This window comes from Pseudorca crassidens, chromosome 2 (genome assembly GCF_039906515.1).
Source record: "Pseudorca crassidens isolate mPseCra1 chromosome 2, mPseCra1.hap1, whole genome shotgun sequence".
In the NCBI taxonomy this organism is placed as follows: domain Eukaryota; kingdom Metazoa; phylum Chordata; class Mammalia; order Artiodactyla; family Delphinidae; genus Pseudorca; species Pseudorca crassidens.
Genome location: NC_090297.1, coordinates 108,931,056 through 108,956,902, shown reverse-complemented (window position 1 = coordinate 108,956,902; position 25,847 = coordinate 108,931,056). Strand labels below are relative to the sequence as shown.

General features: G+C 37.3%; 1 protein-coding gene across 4 annotated transcripts in view; it reads right to left on the bottom strand.

Annotated features, from left to right (window-relative positions):
- The window catches only part of SNX27 (sorting nexin 27), an 86,112-nt gene that overhangs the window by 6,392 nt on the left and 53,873 nt on the right, over window positions 1-25,847 (bottom strand). For all 4 annotated transcript variants that reach the window (XM_067727779.1, XM_067727777.1, XM_067727778.1 and 1 more), the window contains 5 exons: window positions 24,992-25,056; window positions 23,077-23,181; window positions 20,047-20,125; window positions 17,640-17,803; window positions 9,984-10,073 (listed from right to left, as the gene is read on the bottom strand). In XM_067727779.1, the coding sequence (XP_067583880.1) occupies window positions 9,984-10,073; window positions 17,640-17,803; window positions 20,047-20,125; window positions 23,077-23,181; window positions 24,992-25,056 (503 nt within the window). The remainder of the gene's footprint in view (window positions 1-9,983; window positions 10,074-17,639; window positions 17,804-20,046; window positions 20,126-23,076; window positions 23,182-24,991; window positions 25,057-25,847) is intronic.

Below are 25,847 nucleotides of genomic sequence, written 5' to 3'. Positions count from 1 at the left end.
CTAGGCCTCTGATCCTTTCTCTATTACCAACTAGTCCCATTTAGCCCCACTGCCCCTGGGTCTCCCGCATATATGTCTCCTTAAAAAGCATCTAGACCCAGAACAAGTGACATACGTGACCCTCACAGGTACAATGCGCCAAGACTGACCCAGAGAGGCCTCTGAACTCTTTGTCCCTTCTCCTCTACAGTTAAGGCTGGCCTCTCTCTTACTTAACTCACTATGTTGAGTTGAGAGGGGAGAGAGTAAAAGATAATGAATGGGAAGGAGAGAAGAGAAATAGGGAAAGATGATAAGGAAAAAAGAAGATGCAGGGACTCTGACCTGGTTTCCTCAGTGATTGCCGGGGAAACAAGCAAATAGTCTCAAGTCTGTGTGACACCCCCATCTGCATGTCACACAGGAAGAACAAGGCATAGTGGTGATGTGCGCAGAGAGTTAGAGAGAAGACAAAGGTCTAGCACCCTAGTTGATTTCACCTAGATGGGTACGGAGGTTAGAATACACTGGAGAGCTGCCTTCCGCCTCACCAAGAGAAAAGAAGAGACAGGCACAAAAAGGACCCTAGGCAACCTATGGCTCTGGTACCAAGGAATGGCACCTAAGACTGTCTCTACTGCCACCAGGGACTTTCCGGGAAGACCTAAGGGCCCAGGGGGAAAAAAAATTACACCACAGGCTCCCTTCCCTACTTTGTATTTACTTCTGCTTGGGTAAAATAATAGCAACTTTAAAGGTGAAAACTTATAAAGGGGTAGCAAGAACACAGGGACAGGGTCAATACAGAAGTGCCAAAATACTTCATTTGCATCATTTTTCTTCTCTGTCTCCCTCCATTACCCCATCCATCCCCCTTGACCATCACCCATCCTGAACCAGTGATAAACTGCTTAGGCCTTCTACTGGCACTATGAACAAAAATAAATCGCTGGCTACTATCTATACTTTGGTAAATATGACAGGCAGTGGATGATAGGAGAGAACTCTTCTGGGGTTATAACAAGCAGCAAACAGCACAGAGTAGTGATCAAGAGCCTGGGCCCAGAACGCCCCAGGCTTGAATCCTGGACCCATAACTTCCTAACTCTGTAACCTTGGGCAAGTTATTTGAACTCTAGCAAATTATTAAATCCTAGGAGCCTTTGTTTCCTCTTCCATAAAAAGGGAAATAATAGGGCTTCCCTGGTGGCGCAGTGGTTGACAGTCCGCCTGCCAATGTAGGGGACGCGAGTTCGTGCCCCGGTCCGGGAGGATCCCACGTGCTGCGGAGCGGCTGGGCCCGTGAGGCATGGCCGCTGAGCCTGCGCGTCCAGAGCCCGTGCCCCGCAATGGGAGAGGCCACAACAGTGAGAGGCCCGCGTACCGCAAAAAAAATAATAAATAAATAAAATAAATTTTTTTAAAAAAAGGGAAATAATAATAGCATCTATACCATACAGTTATTTGTGACCTTGAAAAGTATCTAGCATAGTACTTAGAACATAATTAGGTATTCAATACATGACAGCTTTAAAAAAAAATTTTAAAGGCTCCATTAAGGTAAGGTGTCATTGGGGAAATTTAAGGTTTTCCCGAGATTATCAGGTCAGGTAGTATTTCTCAGTTTTAAGTGGGCAATCTCTACATTCCTCGATTTGCAGAAAACATAGAGAAGAAATATTTAAAATTTTACATACATCCAAATTTCCAAAGGAAAGTTAATTTTTGTTTTCAAACATGTTTACATAAGGGTGTAGCTATGTACTTCAAACAAAAAATTATCCTGCCTATTCTCCTTTCATATTAAATTCTGAGTAGCTAAATATGTATCCCAAATTACCCTCCTTGACTTGTATACCACTTAGATGATGGTGCACATCAGGCAAGAGAAGAGGATAGGTATGGCATGGGACATTTTATAAATGTTCAATGTTCAGCAAGATAGGTAAATACTGAAACAGGACGGTTATTAAAGCAGAGACAGTACTTAACAGAGCAAAACACTTTAGGTGAGGGATGGAGGTCCATTCTGGAGAACTCTCTGTTCTCCCAAACAACCTGCCAAGGGTCAAACCAGATCTAAAATTGAAATAAAGGCCTGAGAGGAAACTTGGAAGCCAACTCTCCCAAATTCCAAGGGTAGTGTTTCTCAAGCACCTAAAGTTGCAGACTCACTAGGGTGCTTCTGTAAAAATCTTCACAAATATTTCTAGGTCATACCCGTAGAGGTTCTGGTTTAGTAAATGTGAGGTGGGCTCCAGAAATCTGCATTTTGAGCAGGCTTGACAAGTGATTCCCATGTAACTGGGCTGGCAACTACACTTTGAGAAACACTGACTTCCACATAATACTGCCTTTTGTGAAATCATTAAAAATTATGTTGACAAACACAAACCCAGAAACTTTTTTTCTTTTTTAATAAGTTTATTTATTTTATTTATTTATCTATGGCTGTGTTGGGTCTTCGTTGCTGCATGCAGGCTTTCTCTATTTGCGGCGAGTGGAGGCTACTCTTCGTTGCAGTGCGCGGGCTTCTCATTGCAGTGGCTTCTCTTGTTGTGGAGCACGGGCTCTAGGCGTGCAGCTTCAGTAGTTGTGGCGCACAGGCTTATTTGCTCCGTGGCATGTGGGATCTTCCTGGACCAGGGCTCGAACCCACGTCCCCTGCATCGGCAGGCGGATTCTTAACCACTGCGCCACCAGGGAACCCCAAACCCAGAAACTTCTTATTTGTCAGTTCAACAATGGCAAGATATAAGTTACACATGTTCACTGCTTGTGTGAGAGTTGAAAAAAAAGAGACAGGGACTTCCCTGGTGGTGCAGTTGTTATGAATCCGCCTGCCAATGCAGGGGACACGGGTTCAAGCTCTGGTCCGGGAAGATCCCACATGCCACAGAGCAACTAAGCCTGTGTGCAACAGCTACTGAGCCTGCACTCTAGAGCCTGCAAGCTACAACTACGGAGCCCGCGAGCCACAACTACTGAAGCCTGCGCGCCCAGAGCCCGTGCTCCGCAACAAGAGAAGCCACTGTAATGAGAAGCCCGTGCACCGCAACGAAGAGTAGCCCCCGCTCGCTGCAACTAGAGAAAGCCCACGTGCAGCAACGAAGACCCAACGCAGCCAAAAATAAGATAAATAAATATTAAAGACTTAAAAAAAAGAGAGAGAGAGAAAAAAGAAAAAACAAGTCTTATGTACACTATATTCTCAACCATCCTAATTTGAGATTCAATCTAACTTTGCAAACCGGTAAAAAACAAAAACATTTTGATCACACTGGGTATTACAAACTATGGCAAAGGTATGAGCTGTCCTCTGTATTCGGAGAGCAAGGGAACTTACACAAAGCTTATTTATCTGTTAACTTTGGAATATTTTGTCAAGATTCTACTTGAGAGCTAACAACCTGAACATCCCCAATTTACAGAAAAGAAACTGAAGTGACAAGTTTGTGAATTGCTGAAGGTCTCACAGTGATCTGGCAACTAATCGTAGTGATACGGCCTAATCTCAGGCCTATCAACTGTGCTAAGTTGTTATAATGGTATCAAGACCTACGGGCTCTGAAGGGTCCATCTGAGGTGGTAGTTTCAATGTATTGACCATTGACTAGGCTAATGTCTTTGAACACTGATACCTGAATAAAACCCAAACTTTTGTCAGGGGGGAGGTCTTTAAAATAGGACTGCAGTATTATGGGGCCGGTACACACTTGTACACTGGCACTAGGTTTTCAAGAGAAGCATATTTTATACTCAGTTCAGATGACCCACGGGGAAACCTATCAATGTACTAACTGCACTTGTGTTCTTAACTGAGGATTACAAGATACAAACTTGAGTCTAAAAAATAATTTCATAATAGATTACTATGCTTGTTAAACTCAGATTTTCTATATTTTGCCACAGAACAACCCAAACCTATTTATTTCTCTAGCACTTTGCACTGTGCTTGGCACACACTTGGTGCTCAACAAATATTTTTTGTTAAATGTATAAATGGAAGCTAGTGTGTTTAGAGTGCTATATGTGCAAAGAAACGATCTGTATTCCATATTCAGAAGGCCTTATGAAATTACTTTGATTCTGCTGGCTTTGACAAAGGCAAAGAACTATTGCAGAGGTGGATAGCCCTTTTCAGTAGAAGATGCAGATGTGTTGGTCAGAATCATGCATTAATATATAGAAGACAATACCATTATCTTAAAGAAGAGGTGGAAGTTGAGTTTTAAAATCCTGTCTCCCACATAGCAAAATTCCCTTTACCAAAATTCTGCCAAGACTTTATTCTATTTTTTAAAAAACATTTTTATTTATTTTCAAATATTTATTTATTTATTTGGCTGCCCCGTAGCACACGGGATCTTCGTTGCCGTGTGCGGGATCTTTTTAGTTGAGGCTCTTAGCTGTGGCATGTGGGATCTAGTTCCCTGACCAGGGATTGAACCCAGGCCCCCTGCATTGGGGGCATGGAGTCTTAACCACTGGACCACCAGGGAAGTCCCAAAACTTAATTCTATTTAAAAGATTTTTGTGTTGTCTATTTCAGCCTGTTGGTATGCAGAACATTGGTGGATGGTTCCCTTTTTGTTACGTGAGTGATAAAATAACTATTCCACCTAGATATAAGACTATGAGCTTAAGTTCAGTGGCTAACTTGTTTCCATTCTTATTCCAATACAATTAATTAATTTAAAAAATAAATAAAATTATTTATTTATTTTTGGCTGCGTTGGGTGTTCGTTGCAGTGCGCGGGTTTCTCATTGTGGTGGCTTCTCTTGCTGCCGAGCACAGGTTCTAGGCGCACAGGCTTCAGCAGTTGTGGCACACCAGCTCAGTAGTTGTGGTTCACAGGCTCTAGAGCACAGGCTCAGCAGTTGTGGCGCATGGGCTTAGCTGCTCCGTGGCATGTGGTATCTTCCCGGACCAGGGCTCGAACCCATGTCCCCTGCATTGGCAGGCAGATTCTTAACCACTGTGCCACCAGGGAAGTCCCAATACAATTAATTTAGATAGATCAACATTCCCTCCTAAGAACTGCTCAGAAAGTACAAAAGAAATTCAAGTGACCTATCAGAATTATTACCAATGCAATTACTGCCTTGTGTAAAAACTGTACGAAAACTATTATGAAAAACTATAACTGGAAAATTTTCAACTATCTGAATTGGCCAAGAAAGAAGTTTTAAGATGATATGAGTGGAAGTTTTCATAAATGTTCTTCACAAATTTTATTTTTGACAATTTTCATCCCTCTATTTACAGCAGATACCAATTCAAAACTAATTTTGAAATATTCCAAGAACATCATAGGTAGCCCTCTCCAACAGAACTTTCTGTGATGATGAAAATGTTCCATATCTGGGCTGTCCAATACAGTAGCTACTAGCCACATGTGACTACTCAACACCTGAAATGTGCTAATGCATCGGAAGAACTGGATTTTAAATTTTATTTAAGTTAAATGAATTTAAAATTAAATTTAAATAGCCACATGAGGCTAGCAGCTATGGAATCAAACAACACAGCTCTAGGATATCATACTAACCAAACGCACTACTGAGCGTAAATGTTTAAGCAACTACACAGATGGGAGTTAGGAAAACAAATGATTTTGTGATTGCTAAATCACAACTAAAATAATTTCTAATGTTAAACATCCAAATATTAATTCTTACAGAATCTTATTTTTATCATATTAAATGTTTTACACATCTAATTTTAGGACTTTTTATTATCAAAAAGAATACTGTTTGGTTATTATTAATAATAAAGTTATATACCTATATATACCACAATAAGCTTTCTGTGTGCTAAATGGAGGAACACAATGGACTTTATATCAAGGTCTGTATCTCCCTCCTTCTTTTTAAATCAGTTAAGCCACTGACCAGGTTGTAAACATCTTTCAAAAATGACTAGAATAGGTTTCAGAGATAAGAAGGGGCATTTTCAAAAAGCACATGAAAAGATGCTCAACATCACTAATTATTAGAGAAATGCAAATCAAAACTACAATGAGGTATCACCTCACACCAGTCAGAATGGCCATCATCAAAAAGTCTACAAATAACAAATACTGGAGAGGGTGTGGAGAAAAGGGAACCCTCTTACACTGTTGGTGGAAATGTAAGCTGATGCAGCCACTGTGGAAAACAGTATGGCAGTTCCTCATAAAACTAAAAATAGAACTACCATATGACCCAGCAACTCCACTCCTGGGCATATATCTATACAAAACCGTAATTCAAAAAGATATATGCGGGCTTCCCTGGTGGTGCAGTGGTTAAGAATCCGCCTGCCAATGCAGGGGACATGGGTTAGAGCCCTGGTCTGGGAAGATCCCACATGCAGCAGAACAACTAAGCCCGTGCGTCACAGCTTCTGAGCCTGTGCTCTAGAGCCCGCGAGTCACAACTACTGAGCTGGTGTGCCACAACTACTAAAGCCCATGCCCCTAGAGCCTGTGCTCGGCAACAAGAGAAGCCACTGCAATGAGAAGCCCGCGCACCTCAATGAAGAGTAGCCCCCACTCATCACAACAAGAGAAAGCCCGCACACAGCAACAGAGACCCAACACAGCCAAAAATGAAAATAAATAAAATAAATTTATAAAAAAAAATGCACCCCTATGTTCATAGCAGCACTATTCACAATAGCCAAGACATAGAAACAACCTAAATGTCCATCAACAGATGAATGGATAAAGATGTGTTACATATATACAATGGAATACTACTCAGTGCTATAAAAAAGAACAAAATAATGCCATTTGCAGCAACATGGATGCAACTAGAGATTATCATACTAAATGAAGTCAGAAGGAGAAAGACAAATACCATACAATATCACTTATATGTGGAATCTAAATTATGACACAAATGAACCTATCTACAAAACAGAAACACAGACACAGAGACCAGACTGGTGGTTGCCAAGGGGGAGGAGGTTGAAGGAAAAATGGAGTGGGAGGTTGGTGTTAGCAGATGTAAGCTTTTATATACAGAATGGATGAACAACAAGGTCCTACTGTACAGCACAGAGAACTATATTCAATATCCTATGATAAACCATAATGAAAAAGAATATTAAAATGAAGTATGTGTATATGTGTGTGTGTGTGTATATATATATATATATATATATATAGCTGAATCACTTTGCTGTGCAGCAGGAATTAACACAACATTGTAAATCAACTATACTTCATTAAAAAATATTGAAAAATAAAATCTATAAAACAATAAATACTGGAGAGGGTATGGAGAAAAGGGAACCCTCCTGCACTGTTGGTGGGAATGTAAATTGGTATAGCCACTATGGAGAACGGTATGGAGGTTCCTTAAAAAACTAAAAATAGAGCTACCATATGACCCAGGAATCCCACTCCTGGGCATATACCCTGAGAAAGCCATAATTCAAAAAGAGACATGTACCACAATGTTCACTGCAGCTCTATTTACAATGGCCAGGACATGGAAGCAACCTAAGTGTCCACTGACAGATGAATGGATAAAGAAGATGCGGCACATATATACAATGGAATATTACTCAGCCATAAAAAGAAACGAAATTGAGTTATTTGTAGTGAGGTGGATGGACCTAGAGTCTGTCATACAGAGTGAAGTAAGTCAGAAAGAGAAAAACAAATACCATATGCTAACACATATATATGGAATCTAAGAAAAAAAAAACACAGTTATGAAGAACCTAGGGGCAGGACAGGAATAATGACGCAGATGTAGAGAATGGACTTGAGGACACGGGGAGGGGGAAGGGTAAGCTGGGATGAAATGAGAGAGTGGCATGGACTCATATATACTACCAAATGTAAAATAGATAGCTAGTGGGAACCAGCCGCATAGTACAGGGAGATAAGTTCAGTGCTTTGTGACCACCTAGAGGGGTGGGATAGGGAGGGTGGGAGGGAGACGCAAGAGGGAGGAGATATGGGGATACATGTATATGTATAGCTGATTCACTTTGTTATAAAGCAGAAACTAACACAGCATTGTAAAGCAATTATACTCCAATAGAGATGTTTAAAAAAAAAAGTGTGTGTGTATGTATATATATATATATATATATATATACACACACACACACACACATATATACATACACACACACACACACACACACATATACATATATGGCTGAATCACTTTGCTGTGCAGTAGAATTAACACAACATTGTAAATCAACTATACCTCAATTAAAAATATATCGAAAAATAAAATCTATAAACAATAAATGCTGGAGAGGGTATGGAGAAAAGGGAAGCCTCCTGCACTGTTGGTGGGAATGTAAATTGGTACAACCACTATGGAGAACAGTATGGAGGTTCCTTAAAAAACTAAAAATAGAGCTACCATATGACCTAGCAATCCCACTCCTGGGCATATATCCGGAGAAAACCATAATTCAAAAAGATACATGGACCCCAATGTTCACTGCAGCACTATTTACAATAGCCAGGACATGGAAGAAACCTAAGTGTCCATCGACAGATGAATGGATAAAGAAGATGTGGCACATGTATACAATGGAATATTACTCAGCCATAAAAAGGAACAAAATTGAGTTATTTGTAATGAGGTGGATGGATCTAGAGTCTGTCATACAGAGTGAAGTAAGTCAGAAAAAGAAAAACAAATACTGTATGCTAACGCACATATATGGAATCTAAAAAAATGGTACTGATGAACCTAGTGGCAAGGCAGGAATAAAGACGCAAACATAAAGAACGGACTTGAGGAGGGAAGAGGAAGCTGGGACGAAGTAAGAGAGTAGCATTGACATATATACACTACTAAATGTAAAATGGATGGCTAGTGGGAAGCTGCTGCAGAGCACAGGAGATCAGCTCAATGCTTTGTGACAACCTAGAGGGGTGGGATAGGGAGGGCAGGAGGGAGGCTCAACAAGGAGGGGATATGGGGATATATGTATATATGTATACATATAGCTGATTCACTTTGTTGTACAGCAGAAACTAACACAACATTGTAAAGCAATTATATTCCAATAAAGATGTAAAAAAAAAAGTAAAGAAATTAATAATTGTTGGACTTTAGTTAATATATAACAAGTGTACCATATTAAGTAAGATAGGAACTCTGTACTATCTCCTTAGTTTTTTCTGTAATATGAAACTGCTATAAATTCTGTCAATAAAAAAGTAAAAAAAACAAAAAACAAAAAAAAACTAAAAATAGAACTACCATATGATACAGCAATCCCACTCCTGGGCATGTATCTGGAGAAAACCAAAATTCAGAAAGATACATGCACCCCGATGTTTACTGCAGCACTATTCACAATAGCCAAGACACGGAAACAACTAAATGTCCATCAGCAGAGGAATGGATAAAGAAGATGTGGTACATATATACAATGGAATATTACTCAGCCATAAAAAAGAATGAAATAATGCCATTTGCAGCAACATGGATGGACCTAGAGATTATCATACTAAATGAAGGAAGTCAGGAGGTGAAAGACAAATACCATATGATATCACCCATATGTGAAATCTAAAAAATAATACAAATGAATGTATATACAAAACAGAAACTGACTCACGGACTTTGAAAACAAACTTATGGTTACCAAAGGGGAACGGTGCGGGGGAGGGATAAATTAGGAGGTTTGGGATTAACATATACACACTATATGTATTAAAGTAGGAGGTTTGGGATTAACATATACACACTAACATATACACTCTATATTTTACTATATGTAAAATAGGGATAAATAGATAATCAACAAGGACGTACTGTATAGCACAGGGAACTCTACTCAATATTCTGTAATAACCTATATGGGAAAAGAATCTGAAAAAGAATGGATATATGTATAACTGAGTCACTTTGTTGTATATCTGAAACTAACACAACTTTGTAAATCAACTATACTCCAATATAAAATTAAATTAAATAAAAAAAAGAGATAAAAAGGGGCATTTTATAAAGAGATTATGGGGACATAAACCTACCATGACCATTTTCCTTTGTTCATACAGCTTCTGTAATTGGTAGGATTTTTCCTCTGCTTTGATGTAACCTTTTTTCACATCATCAACAGCCTGTCACCAAAACAAGGCAGGGAAGAAAGAAATGTAAAAATTAGTATCAAGTACATTCTTGATAAAAATAAAGAGACATAGATTCATTTTCACAATAACTCTTATCCATCTGGTTATCACCAGTAAACTCTGCCACATGGGTATATTTACTGGAATAAGTAGTATTTAATGAGTGTCTGGTATGTGCTCAAGGATTGTTCTAGGCACGTGAGGGATCTGGTTTCTCCTGTAAAGAGATTTAAATTCTGGTTAATTTATACATGAGAAAGAATTACAGAACACTGCAAGATAGTATACAATACTGTATTAAAGATAATAGTGAAGTAGCAAAAAATGTGTGACATAGATAGTAAGTGATACATGCAGCCAGAACAGGAGAGCTTATTGCTAACCGTAGTTATCAAGGAAGTCTCGGTTGGACCTCAAAGGAGAGGTTGAATAGAAGAAACTACAAGCTAAAGTCAGGAAACAGGAATGGGTTTGACCTTAAATACATTCAGGAGACAGACTTGCCTGATTTGAATAAAGGGTACATGTTAGGGGACAATGAAAAATAATTCTGAATGGGTAGGTTAATAGGGTATGAAGGATCCTAAAGAGCAGGCACAGGAATTTAGACTTAAGGAGAGTAGAGAGCTAAAATAAATAATAAAAAAACTGTTGTTATTGTTGTTTTTTAAGAAAGATTGATCTGTATATGACTGCCCAAATGATTTAAGCCAAGGAGAGAATGAAACAAGGGAGATCAACGATGTTGTGGTACTTTAAGCATGAAATGAAACAAGACCTTAATCTAGGGTGGTAACAACTGGAAGAGAGGAAGTGATAAATCTGAGACCATGAACCGAAAAACTTTCAGAGAGGACTTGATACAGGCATGAAGGTACCCAGATATAATATTCTAATATGCTAATTCTAAACTATTCCTGGTTCAGCCATATGAAACATACGTCCCCTTTCCAACCTTACTCTACTCCTCCACTCCAAGAAAAACGTAAAAAATCTAATGGAAGGGAAAACTGATCTTTGGAAGGAAAAAAAGAAAAAGAACAAATAGAACCATTTGTCTAGGGCATTCAGGATCTAACCTCAGTGAGTTACTGAAAGGACAACTCTACACAGACACCAGGCAGGGGCCCACTTGAATCTTTATCAGAAAACTGCTGATTTCCTTAAGGCAGAAATCATTCCCCATAGTCTTTTAAGGGAAAATATTTGCATAACAGAATGAATTCAGGACTGAAGTTAAGAGACTAGTTCAAATTCTAGCTGTCACCTACCAATATGCACTTGAGTAAGTCACTTAAACCCTCTCAGTGTGTAAAACAGGAATAACATTCATCTTGTAGGTGGACAACAAAATGAGATAAAAGATGTTAATAGTTTTGTAAAGTATATATAAATATATATAAATAGTTACTATTACTATCATTTATATTAGCATCATTTAGCTGTTAAAATTCCTCTAAGAACCACACAAGGATATTAATATCCTGCCTGGGACTGCCTAATGGAAAGATTATGCCAGTGTCTCCCCAGTCCTAGCCGTATAAGCAAGGATTCACTTAGTCAGAGAGGATTATATTCACAGAGGCGATGCTCAATAAGAACTGCCACCAATGTCCTGAAGAACCTGAACATTCTGTTGTTTATCACCAAAGGACTCAGCTGCTCCAGGTCAAATTTAAATCAGTTACTGAAAAGCTGGGAGAGAAGTAAAGAGGGAAAACAAACAAATGAATACTGGTTTATCTATTCAGTTTCCCCAATACCTAGAACTGTGTCTTACTAGTAATAGCACTTAAATATTGATGAATGTTTCCCCAGGGCAGAGGTGGGTCATCTACCCAGAGTGAACATCTACTCCAGCAGCTCTAAGTGACCTATTTTCACATGGGGCAGTAAAAATGTTCTCTCCTCACTCATTTCTAATCAAGATTATACTGCTTGACTAGCCCTGAGTGAAAAACATAAATATTACCACACTAGATTCCTTTTTCCCTTAATTAAAAATTTTTTATTAAGGTAAAAGACATACATAATTTTTTAAAATGTGTATTACTAAGAGGTGCCTAATAAAAATAAGTCTCCTGATTCCACAGCCTCATTACACAGATACTTTAAAGCACTGTAAACAGTTTTTTGTGATATTCCTTTCATAATTCTAAATGTCATGCCTATGCTGCTAATTCCTAACTTATCAATTTTAGACAATGTTGACTTGCTGTTAAAAATAATAAGTTTTAGGGACTTCCCTGGAGGTCCAGTGGTTGAGAATCCATGCTTCCACTGCAGAGGGCATGGGTTCGATCCCTAGTCAGGGAACTAGGATCCCACAGGCCACACAGTGTGGCCAAAAAAAAAAAAAAATAATAAAATAAATAAATAAGTTTTAGCTTTCTTATACCACTCCTACACTCTCACTTCTTCTTCCTTCAACACCTCAATAAAAATTAAATCAAGGGCTTCCCTGGTGGTGCAGTGGTTGAGAGTCCGCCTGCCAATGCAGGGGACACGGGTTCGTGCCCCGGTCTGGGAAGATCCCACATGCCGTGGAGCGGCTGGGCCCGTGAGCCATGGCCACTGAGCCTGCGCATCCGGAGCCTGTGCTCCGCAATGGGAGAGGTCACAACAGTGAGAGGCCCACGTACCGCCAAAAAAAAAAATAATTAATTAATTAAATCAATAATGAGTATTGATTATTGTAAGCATGTAAACATTGTTCACAACTAAATCATGTACTGTACTAGGGCTTCCTCTCTTGTACATTTTTTTTTTCCTCTTAGGTTAACTGCCTGTTTGTTTGTAACCTTCCACATGCCTCTCACCAATTCTTCCATGATAACCAAAGTCATGTTGATTCATTCAAACATTCATTTTCTAAAAACTGTTGACTGTTCTCATCTGCTGTGTCTCATCCTCTTCTCTTTGCAGGTTTATGCCTCTTAAAATCCATTAATGTTACTTTAGTGAGCTTTCAGGAAGAAGTAGTTTAAAAGTATGTTTAGTCTGCCAGGCTTAGCCAGAAATTAAATATATCCTACTATGGATTTTGACCTTATCAATTTTTTAAGGAAAAGGCACATTACTATCATTATTATCCAGTATTTCATCAATTCTAAGGTGCACATTTTTTCACATTTTATTGTTCCTAAAATTGGGATGCATCTTATAATCAACGTGTGTTGTTTAATTGGTAGCTTTTTTCTCTTGGCAGTACATAAAATACTAGCGCATCTTACAACTGATGGCATCTTAGAATTGACGAGATGCATGAGATATTCCCAACATCAACATATGATACAAAAAAATAACTAAAATTAAGTGAGGGAAAAAATTTAGTATTATTTTCCAAAAGGCACAACTGTTTACCTAGTCAATCAAAAAATCATTTGAGCTGTTGTGCACTGCTGGGAATGTAAAATGGTACAGCTGCTATGGAAAACAGTGTGGCGATTTCCTCAAAATTTAAAAATAGAATTACCATATGATCCAGCAATCCCAATTCTGGGTATATTAAAAGCAGAAGTTTGAAGAGATATTTACATAACCATGTTCATGACAGCATTATTCATAACAGCCAAGAGGTGGAAGCAACCTAAATGTCCATCCACAGATGAATAAACAAAATGTGATATACATGTACAATGAAATATAATTATTCAGCCTTAATAAGGAAGGAAATCCTGTCATATGCTACAACATGAAAAAGCCTTAAGGACATTACGCTAAATGAAATAAGCAAGTCACAAAAGGAAAAATAACGTATGATTCTACTTACATGAGATACCTAAAGTAAGTCAAATTCACAGAGTGTAGAATGGTAGTTGCCAGAGGTAGGGGAGGGGGAAATGAGTTGTTTAATGGGTAGAGTTTTAGTTTTGCAAGATGAAAAATTTCTGAGATTCCACTGACAATAATGTGAATATATTTAACACTACTGAACTGTACATTTTAAAATGGTTAAGGGGGTAAAAAAAAACGTATTAAATTATAAATTTTAAATATGTTCAGTTTATTGTATGTCAATTATACCTCAATAAAGTTGTTTAAAAAATTGTTTGAAGAAACAGAAGAGTTCAGAAAAGTTGTTGCATATGAGATACTGCTACAAAAATAACAGCTTTTCTTTCTATATACCTAAATATTTTATTTTTGCTTTACAGTTTTATAATTCAAAAAGTAATTTCACAAGCTCTGCTTTGTTTAAATTTTGACACTGATTAAAAAAATGTGAGGTACTACTATTATCCTTTAATAGATCATAAAACAGATCTCAGCAAAGCTATGTTAAGGATTTACCCAATGGAGAGCTTGTACTTGAACCAGATATTCTGACTCCTGGTAAATAATTACTCCGTTCCAACAATACAAAGAAAAAATATCCCATTCATAATTGTAATAAAAATATAAAATACTTGGGAATAATTTAAAGGGGCATATGTGAAACATAAAATGACAGAACTTTATTTGGGGAAACAAGATGAGATGAATAAAACAGAAACTTTATTTGGGGAAACAAAAGATGAGATGAATAAAACAGAAACATCACACATTTAGTTGGGAATACCACATTTAATAAAAATAGTGACTCTTCTTCAGTTAAACTATAAATTTAACAAAAACCCAATTAGAATTGTAATGGGATACTTTATAAAGTGTTATGAAATGGGTTAATTATTTTCAAAATAATTTTAAAACAAAATGTTTAAAAGAAAGTAAAAAGTAAGGATAGTATTCTCTATGTGGCTCTGCTAAATTCATTATTTACAGTCACAGCAGTACAAACACTGACTATTAATCTAACAAATATTGTAATTTGACTATAGTAAGAAGATAGGACAGATGAAAAGGTACGAATATGTAGTGGAGTGGGGGAGGAAATGGAGCTAAAGTCCCATCTTCAATAGCAGGTAATTAAGCAATATTGCTTGAATAGGAAACATCAAGTAGGAGTAATATAATCAAATTATAATAGAGGTATGGAAGTAAATATAAAATGAAATAAATATCCCATATTCTTGGATTGGAAGAATTAATATTGTTAAAAAGGCCATACTACCCAAAGCTATCCACAGATTTTATGTGATCCTTATCAAATTACCCATGACATTTTTCACAGAACTAGAATAAATAATCCTAAAATTTATATGGAACCATAAAAGACCCAGAATTGCCAAAGAAATCCAAAAGGAAAAATGACAAAGCTGGAGGCATAATCTTCCTAGACTTTGGACAATACTACAAAGCTACAGTAATCAAAACAGTGTGGTACTGGCACAAAAACAGATATATGGATCAATGGAACAGAATAGAGAGCCCAGAAAAAAACCCACACACCTATGGTCACTTAATCTTTGAAAAGGAAGCAAGAATATACAGTGGAGAAAAGATAGTCTCTTTAGCAAGTGGTGTTGGGATAGCTGGACAGCCGTGTGCAAATCAATGAAGCTAGAACACTCCCTTACGCCATGCACAAAAATAAACTCAAAATGGCTTAAAGACTTAAATATAAGACATGACACAATAAAACTCCTAGAAGAGAACATAGACAAAACATTCTCAGACATAAATTGTAGCAATGTGTTCTTAGGTCAGTCTCCCCAAGGCAATAGAAATAAAAGCAAAAATAAACAAATGGGAGCTAATCAAACTTTTAAGCTTTTGCACAGCAAAGGAAGCCATAAACAAAACAAAAAGACAACCTACATACTGGGAGAAAATATCTGCAAACCATGCTACTGACAAGGGCTTAATTTCCAAAATATACAAGCAGCTCATACAACTCAATAACAAAAAAATAAACAACCCAATCAAAAAATGGGCAGAAGATCTAAACAGCCATTTCTCCCAAGAAGACATACAGATGGCCAATACGCACATGGAAAGATGCTCAACATCGCTAATTATTAGAGAAATACAAATCAAAACTACAATAAGATACCACTTAACACCAATCAGAATGGCCATCGTTAAAAAAATCTACAAATAACAAATGCTGGAGAGGATGTGGAGAAAAGGGAACCCTCCTATACCTGTTTGTGGGAATGTAAGTTGGGGTAGCCACTATGGAAAACAGTATGGAGGTTCCTCAGTAAACTAAAAATAGAATTACCATAATACCCAGCAATCCCACTCTCGGGCATACATCTGAAGAAAACTCTAATTTGAAAAGATACATGCGCCCCAATATTCATAGCAGCACTATTTATAATAGCCAAGTCATGGAAGCAACCTAAATGTCCGTGGACAGATGAATGGATAAAGAAGATGTGGTATGTGTGTGTGTATACACACACTCACACACACACACACACACACACAATGGAATATTACTCAACCATAAAAAAGAATGAAACAATGCCACTTGCAGCAACATGGATGGAGCTAGAGATTATCATACTGAGTGAAGTCAGACAGAGAAAGACAAATATCATATGATATCATTTATATGTGGGATCTAAAATATGACACAAATGAACTTCTTTACAAAACAGAAACAGACTCACAGACATAAAAAACAAACTTCATGGTTACCAAAGGGGAAACAGGCTGGGGGAGGGATAAACTAAGAGTTTAGGATTAGCAGGTACACACTACTATATATAAAACAGATAACCAACAAGGACCTACTATGTAGCGCAGGGAACTATATTCAATATCTTGTAATAAACCGTAATGGAAAAGACTATGAAAAAGAATATATATGTATAACTGAATCACTCTGCTGTACACCAGAAATTAACACAACATTATGAATAAACTATACTTCAATAAAATTTTTTAAAAAGATGAAATAAAACAAAAAACAAGCTAAAAGAGATGAAATGGTTGCCTATGAGAGGAAAAGAAGTGGGAATAACTAATATTTTTCATAATAACCTGTGCAGAACTATTTGATACTTTAAGCTTTATGTATGTATAATTGTGATGAAAAATTTTTTGAAAAAGAACATAGCCCCATAATGTTCATTTGTTATTGCTTTAAAAAATAATAATAAATACATTTTGAACTCCAGGATATCCCCTTATTAAACTTTTTTTTTTTTAATGGCTTTATTTATTTATTTTTGGCTGCGTTGGTTCTTCATTGCTGTGCACCGGCTTTCTTTAGTTGCAGTGAGTGGGCGCTACTCTTCAATGCAGTGTGAGGGCTTCTCATCACGATGGCCTCTCTTGTTGCGGAGCACAGGCTCGAGGCGTGTGGGCTTCAGTAGTTGTGGCACACAGGCTCAGTAGTTGTGGCTTGTGGGCTCTAGAGCACAGGCTCAGTAGTTGTGGTGCACTGGCTTAGCTGCTCTGCAGCACGTGGGATCTTCTTGGACCAGGGCTCGGACCCATGTCCCCTGCACTGGTAGGCGGATTCTTAACCAGTGCACCACCAGGGAAGTCCCCCCACCTTCTTAAACTTATCTTTTGTCAAAATGGGACAGAACATTTTACAAATTTAACTAAGATCCAGGAGACAAAACAGCTTACTCAAGGATTCACACTGTATTGGCAAATGACCACTACATACAAACAGAAAAAGAAATCAGGCCTTTCCAGGGAGATCAGTTCACCCACCTGATGAAAGAAGTAGGTAACAGCAAGGTCATTGTCATTTAAGAGGATTTCTTCTTCTGTCGTAAAAAGCCACTTTCGAATGGTTAGGCAGGTGCCTGGCACAGCTGATGTGTAATTCTGGACGTAGAGTTTATGAGGAAATTCATTAGGTGCCAGCTTACGTACTAAAGAGAAGACAAAGCAAAGAAAGCTAGAGTGAGAAGACATACAAGGCATCTCCCTAGTATGAACTGTGTAAAGCAGACAAGAATGGAAGTTATCATTAACCAGCACATCAGCTTAGTTCCATCCAGGAGCTCTGCCTTGGGACCACAAAATATCAATTTGCCTAGCCAAATCTACGCCTTCTAATATGACTGGCCAACTGAGCCTCAAGCTAACTGAAATCTTTCACCTGAATGACATGCCTTTCAGTTAACATGCTGACTTTGCAGACATCAGCTACTCCAAAGTCAGTTAAAAAATCTGATCCATAACTGAGTTAAGTTACAGCAATGTCCACTGAACATCTTTACAGCAAGCCTCCCCCTCTTACCCAGTTATGGTGCATTCAGAGTCTCTCATGTGGCAGTTCTCAATGAACAGCTTTTATTGTTAAGAGCTGAAAGGCTCTCCACATCCCCCCACAAGTCTAGACATTTACCAAAGAAAAGTGACTTCTGGGTAGCCTTACTTCCTCTTCCTAACAATACTCAAGCAGTATAAAACACTACCACTTTTAATTTCTATATTGTTTTTCTTTAAAAAGGCGGAGTTTTCTTCTCTTGATGTTTACTTGGCTTTATAACAGAGCAAAAGACAGATTTAATATTTCCCATTTTATTTGTTAACTAAAGCTTAGAGAAGAAGGTAAGATTAGAATCCAAGTGTCCTGGATCCTTAGCAATCCTTTGTAATATTTATATCTGCCTAGTTAGACTGTAGAGATTTGGGAAGACAATAAACAATTGGGAGATAGCTGCTTTAGGGGGCATCAAAGTTGTTCTACCTTGACCTGGGATGGCAAGGCGACTCAAATCTACCAAACTCTCCCTTTCCGGGATGAGGAAGTTCTGATCAGTCAATATTATCTGTTGTTTCTGGCCTTAGCCCTGTACATATATGATGTGGAAAAGACCCATAAACCGTAGGAAATCTGTCATTTAAAGCAAGCCTTCCAACTTCCTCCCCTTTGTGGTCTCAGTGCAACTATCCCTAGCTTTTATAAAAGAATATATAAGAGAAAATCTCTGTCACAGTGCAATAAAACTTCCTAGGAAGAGGATATCTGTTTACACAAACTTAAACACCGGGTTGGCCAAAAAGTTCGTTCGGTCTTTTCCATAAAATGGCTCCAGTAGTGCTTAGTTGTCTTTAACTTCATTCGAAACAGACTGTATTGTGACAGCTATCATATCAGCATGCATTTAAAAAAACTTATCAAAATTGGTGAATTTTTGTATAGCCATTTTAATATTGAAGATGGAAGAAAAAAGCAACATTTTCGGCATATTATGCTTTATTATTTCAAGAAAGGTAAAAGCGCAACTGAAACGCAAAAAAAGATTTGTGCAATGTATGGAGAAGGTGCTGTGACTGATCAAACGTGTCAAAAGTGGTTTGCAGGACTTCTCTCGTGGAGCGGTGGTTAAGAATCCACCTGCCAATGCAGGGGACATGGGTTCGAGCCCTGGTCCAGGAAGATCCCACATGCCATGGAGTAACTGAGCCCGTGCACCACAACTACTGAGCGTGCACTCTAGAGCCCAAGAGCCACAAGTACTGAGCCCGCGTGCCACAACTACTGAAGCCCGCCCGCCTAGAGCTCGTGCTCCACAACGAGAAGCCACCGCAATGAGAAGCCCACGCACTGCAGCGAAGAGTAGCCCCCACTCGCCGCAACTAGAGAAAGCCTGCACGCAGCAACGAAGACCCAACACAGCCAAAAATAAATAAACTAATTTTTTTAAAAAGCAAAGGCTTTTAATCAACATATTTCTTTCTAACTCCTGAAAACAAAAAGCTATTCTTAAAAATCTACAAAAACCATAAAGTACGCTAAAACAAGCTGTGGCTAAGTAGAAAATCCCCTCTTTTTAAGGCTGTTTCATTGGAATATATTAATTTTGAACTCTGATTTTTAAAAATCTCATGAAAGTATCTGATTCAGTGCTGGGTATAAGTAACTGATACTGCCAACAGAGGAAAAAGGGGTGATCAGGTATCTAGCCTTAGTGGGATTATGCTTAATGGGATTTGTCCTGTCTGCTTGTTAGAAACAGTCCCAATTAGTGGGATTGCCCCTTGTCTTCAAGATCTTCTTCTCTAGGCAAACAGTTTCAATTTGACAGCTTTTGGGAGCTTCAGTTTCTTAGTATTAGGATAAAATATCCTCAAACAAAACGTAATATTAGTTACTGGCACTTACCAAAGGAATGATTGATCACTTCAAATAAGGCAAAGTAATTCACTGTCGTACTGTCCATGCCAACCTTTGCTGCAATAGCCTAAAGTGTAAACAGGATAGATTAGTTTCAGGAAAACAAAATCAGACAGTGCTGTGGGAAAAGACAGGTATATGCATGAGGAGCAGGGAGAAGAGAAGGGTTTTGCCATCTTGGTTTCATAGAAACTAAATTCATGGTCCACAGCTACTCTTTTTTGTATGTATGAATACATATGCATGAAATAAAAGAGAAAAATACCTTTATTTGATCCAAACAGCTATGATCTCTAAATATGAGTTTCTCCCCTCCAATTAAAGCTAATAACAGTCTCTCCTTAAATATCAGCTTTGCTCTCTGAAACAGGACTTCATATCATGAGGATCTTTTAGGATAGCACTTACAAAAAATGTGCTACATAAGGACAGATTTTAAAAAGAAAATAAATTCTTAAATATCTAGTCTCACACATTCAGCCTACATTTAATATACAGGCTGTTAACATACAAGATCTATATCTTTGGTTCTTGAGCTTAAAACATTGTTTATCAATTTTGCTCATACTTCACAAATTATTCTTGTTTACTTTTCAGATGATCCACGTCTCATGCTGGGGACCTCTATATCCTAAGAATTATCATCATCCTTATCCATGTGAAAATAGCAAAATGTTGGGACAACAGAGACATTTTAAACAAGTATCAGTCCTTCTCTCTAGGAACTAAGGTCCCAACATGATAAATAAAAAGAAATTGAAAGACTCCATATGCAAATAAAGGAAAATTGAAATTACATACAAATAACAACAAGAAAACACAAAGCAAAAAACACAAACTAGTAGTACCAAAATTCCTTTTCAAGATCAATCCCAAAATGTATAAATAAGGTGTTAATTAAACAAGAGAAAATTATTGAGTATTAGTGTCTCAGTAAACCAAATATGATATCCTTCTTCCTGTATCTACTCACATATCAGACCTAGGTTCATCCCTGATGTGAGGCAGAAACTGGAGGCTGTAAGTGTTCTAAGTTACCATTCTATACTGCACTAGATAGAAACTGAAATCTTCTCAAGGTTTGGAAAACGGCTTATAGCTAGAAGTCTCAGTAACAGGGTGAGGAGAGAAGTGAAAGAAAAAGTTGGGCCTTGCTAGAGAAGTATTGAAAATGAAACAAAACATCAATAAGCTATATAAAATTAATGTTTTCCTTGCCATCAATCCACCATTTTATAATTTCTGAAATACCTCAGATCCTGTACATATCCTTTGCCATGGTATACAGTAAATATTTGGGGGGTGAAGTTTTTGTTTGCCACAAAGGAGAAATAAGTACTAATATCCAGAAACCCACTAGTCTCCCTGAAAATCTTGATCAAATCAGGATTAAAGACCAATGAAAAGGCCTAAAAGAAACAATTATACCCAGCACCCGGATCATGATCTTTAAATATCATTCCTCACTGAAAGGAAAGACTCCTTGGGGAAATGACTCATTCAAGATCTAGTATAGGAAATATACAAAGATGAGCCCAGAGCATCTTGTTCTACCAAAAAGCAAGGATGCTATCATAAACAAATGGGTTGCACCACAAAAATACAGGAGCAGACGTGAAGGAGATTCCACTGACCAAAGACAGAACAATGTGAGCACCAAAAAGAATATATGTTCTTGATTAAATCATACTGAGTATCTAAAAAGCCACATGACACTAAAAAAATAATTATCTCATTGGACATCACTGGAATCAGCTAGGGCATTGATCCTTTATGCCAAAAACTGACAATAAAAGGGAAGAATTACATATTTATCCCCCTTTTCCTATAAACTGTATTTCAGGATACTAAATAGCCTCAGTTGATAAGGGAAAGTTCTTTACAGAAGAATTCTAGTTAATAAATGTGAAGAAATGAGAAAATTGGAAAATCAGCGTTTTGCAACCCTTAATGAAATCACTGGTTAGGACAGTAATCATCAGTGATACACTTATTGGATAAAAGATCAGTGAAGAACTTAACAATGGAGACATCAGGTTATTACCATGTAAACCTACTGATTAATCACTAAAAGTGGATAACCAGATATTGTGTTCCTCCGGTTGAGAAGCAATATGAAGTACATAGCACCGATTATGAAGTACTCTCATCAAAAAGCTGAACCTGAATCTAATCAAGCCTCTAGAGAAAAATTCCATTTATAGAAAATATAAGTAGACAGAAAGGCATATTAAATGACACAAATAGACAAAAGAAGCAAACAAATAAATTCAGAATGTGGGACATTCCACAGGACACAGACCCAATTTCTGCAATAAAACAATAACATAAGGGAAAAAAGTTGGGTAAGGGAAGGGAAGGCAGACTGCTCTATATTAAAACAAACATAAAAACCAAATGTTTTTTAAGGACATAAGGACCTTGTTTAGATCCAAATTATAACAAACCAACTGTTAAAAATCATTTTTAGACAATTGGGAAAACTTGACTATGGATTTATTATTAGTTAATACCATGGAAGTAGTTAATTTTTTAGGTTTGATAATGGCTTTGTGATTATGTAAGAGGAACATCCATATTTTTTAGAGATGTATACTGAAATATACACAGGTCGAAAAACATGGAATTTGCTTTAAAATATTTAAACAAAGGAAAAGGAAAAAAGGATATATAACACAAATGTGGCAAAATCTTGAGGATTATTAAATATGAGTGATGAGTACATGGAGTTTCACTGTACTATTCTATTTTCACATACATTAGAAAGTCTTTTACAATTAAAAAGAGGGGGTGCTAATCACAACCATTACAACCTGGGGATATTTATTGTATCTTTCTTTCAAGGAGGACAAAGTACTTCCACGTTAATAATCATAACATCAACAGCAGCAGCTAACATTTAATAAATTTATTACATGCCAGATACTCCAAGCTCCTTATATGTATTAACTCATTTAATCTATCTTTCTTAGTTTTAAACCAACCAATGTCAAGCCTACTTGTTCAAGTTTAATTTACCTGATATACTTGGTCTGTAGTACTGTTCTTTTTAACCCTGACTGTAACTGTTGTTCCATCTGGTAATGCTACTCTCAGCTCTACGTCAGACACACCATTGTAGTTCTGGGGAAAAGGCAGAAAAAGAATTAATTAAAAAAAAAAAAAGAATTTATGACCCAGTATATCCTCATTCTCCTTGCAACATGCTAGCTAAACAACCTAAACTTGTGATAGAAAGAAAGTGAGTTCCAATGAAAAGGGGAAAAAAGACATAAGTCAATACATTTCAAGTCATAAAGCTGACTTTAGGCTGCAGCAGAAGTTAACCTTTAAGATGAACAGGGAGGAAAGAAATATGTTGAACCCAACGTGTTCATATCTCAAAACAGAAAACTTGTGTGAATCAGTCTAGGTCAAACACAGATAAGATTTTTGGCTTACTTTCAAACATTCAGAACTCACAAATGAGAAAAGAAAACAACCAAAAGCAGTAGTTTCAACAAATATTCTTTGGTTTTAAATGGTTAGGCATGCTAGATTGGCTCAAGAGGTATCCTAAGTTCCTTTCTGAACCCTGAAATAATCATGACACCTTTGAAAGGAAAAATTGATGAAACTCAGGAATCTGAGTTAGTCTGATGTCCAATTTTCTTCTAGCAAAGAGTAAACAATTCTTATCCTCCTTAATTCGAAAGAAGTCTTTCTCTCTTACTGCTTTTGAAAATTAACACATTCCTCTAACAAATTTGTGACCTTGTAATTTTTATTACAGAGAAACAACTATTTAGAAACAAGTCCATCTTCATTTACCACTTTAAAAAAACTACTATTCATTGCCTAAAACTATCCTAAGCATTACTTTGTTATAAAAGCCCTTGTCTGCAAGAAACTTATAATCTAGCTGGGGAAATAAAACATATACATATAAAATAATTAGTGGATGACACACTATTTAATACAGCAGCATTACATAGTCATTCTTCTATTTAATTAATATTTATTAAGCACCTACAAAATGCCTGACATTGTGGTAAGGCACTGGGAATATAAAGATGTTCAAGATTTAGCTCTTGTTCTGAAGATCTAATGTACAGCGTGGTGATCATAGTTAACAATACTATATTCTATATTTGAAATCTGCTAAGGGGGTAGATCTGAAGTGAAGAAAGGAAGGAAGGAAAGAAGAGAAAAGGGAGGAGGAAATGGTAATGAGATGATGGATAGGTTAGTTAACTTGATTATGGTGATCATTTCACAATGTATACAGATATCAAAACATCAAGTTGTACACCTTAATATATACAATTCATATTTGACAATTATATTCAAAAAGCTGAAAAAAAAAAGATTTAGCTCTTACCTACAGGTAGCTCATGATCTAGTAAAGTAAAATTATAAAGGGATCATCTGACTATATGTATAAAAAATTAGAGGGCTTCCCTGGTGGCGCAGTGGTTGAGAGTCCGCCTGCCGATGCAGGGGACGCGGGTTCGCACCCCGGTCCGGGAAGATCCCACATGCTGCGGAGCGGCTGGGCCCGTGAGACACGGCCACTGAGCCTGCACATCCGGAGCCTGTGCTCCGCAACGGGAGAGGCCACAACAGTGAGAGGCCCGCGTATCGCAAAAAAAAAAAAAAAAAAAAAAAAAAATTAGAGACTGAGATAGCAACAAGGTGATAATTATGTGTACTGACTGCGGAAGTTCTTGGTGGAATGAAAAATCAATGTGTATCCCCTGAATATCAGGGGAGGCTTCAAAGAGAAGGTGGACCTAGCACTAGGTCTTGAAGGATAAGCAGGACACATAACAAAAGGAAGTTGAAAAAACAGTCATTTAGAGAATTTATGGCAATTCAATCCATCATCGATATCTTTATTTTCCCCCACAAGGAGCCAAGAGGTAAACAGTCACTATAGTGGGTATTCACCTACCTCATCTGATTCTGATAAGAATTCCTGCATGATGTCACTCTCACCAATGACTCGTATTGAGCACACTATAGAAAACAAAGACAGAATCTGGCATGAGGCCCTAAAATCAAGAATATAAAGTCAAGAACATATCAAGGTTTAAGTATAAATCATCATTAGCAGGCAGTGCTGAGGTAGTATGCCATCCCTGACACATGATATTTTACGGCACAACAAACATTTATATAAATATGAACCAGAACAGAGGAATAATAGACGTACAAAGATGTAGCTTATTAAAAACATTAAACATAGACAAAGGAAGTTACCTGTAAAAGAGAAATAAAAGTTCAGTAAATCTAACTTTGCTGTCTTGTGTTAACTATTAATAAGCTAGACAATAGAGCAAGGGTAAGGTCAATTAGGAATAAACACAAAATTAAAATACAAAGAAAAATATCTATTTGGCCTAGGAGCAGGCCAGTAAGAGAATCATAAGCATTTAAAGCCACTTTGGAAAAAAATGGGTAGGTAATCAAGTATTAAGCTGAGCACATCTTCTCATCTTCTCACCTCACTAACTTTAACTTCAAAACAACTACAACTAAAAAAAAGAGAGAGAGAGAAAGGGAGAAGGAAGGAAAAGAAAACAGGCAGGTAGGTAGGTAATCATCTAAATCTAAGAGAGTTAATTTCCTAACATTCTCCTGAGGATAATAAATTACACTGCTGATTTTACTTCATTTTATTAAAAAAAAAATTGTACTCTTTCTCATTTCCCAAAGGCTGTGTTAGGAGGCCATTCCATGTTAGAGAAAAGCTAAAAATAGATGAAGTTTAACTACCTTCTATGGGGGAAATGGTTTTTCTTCAGGGA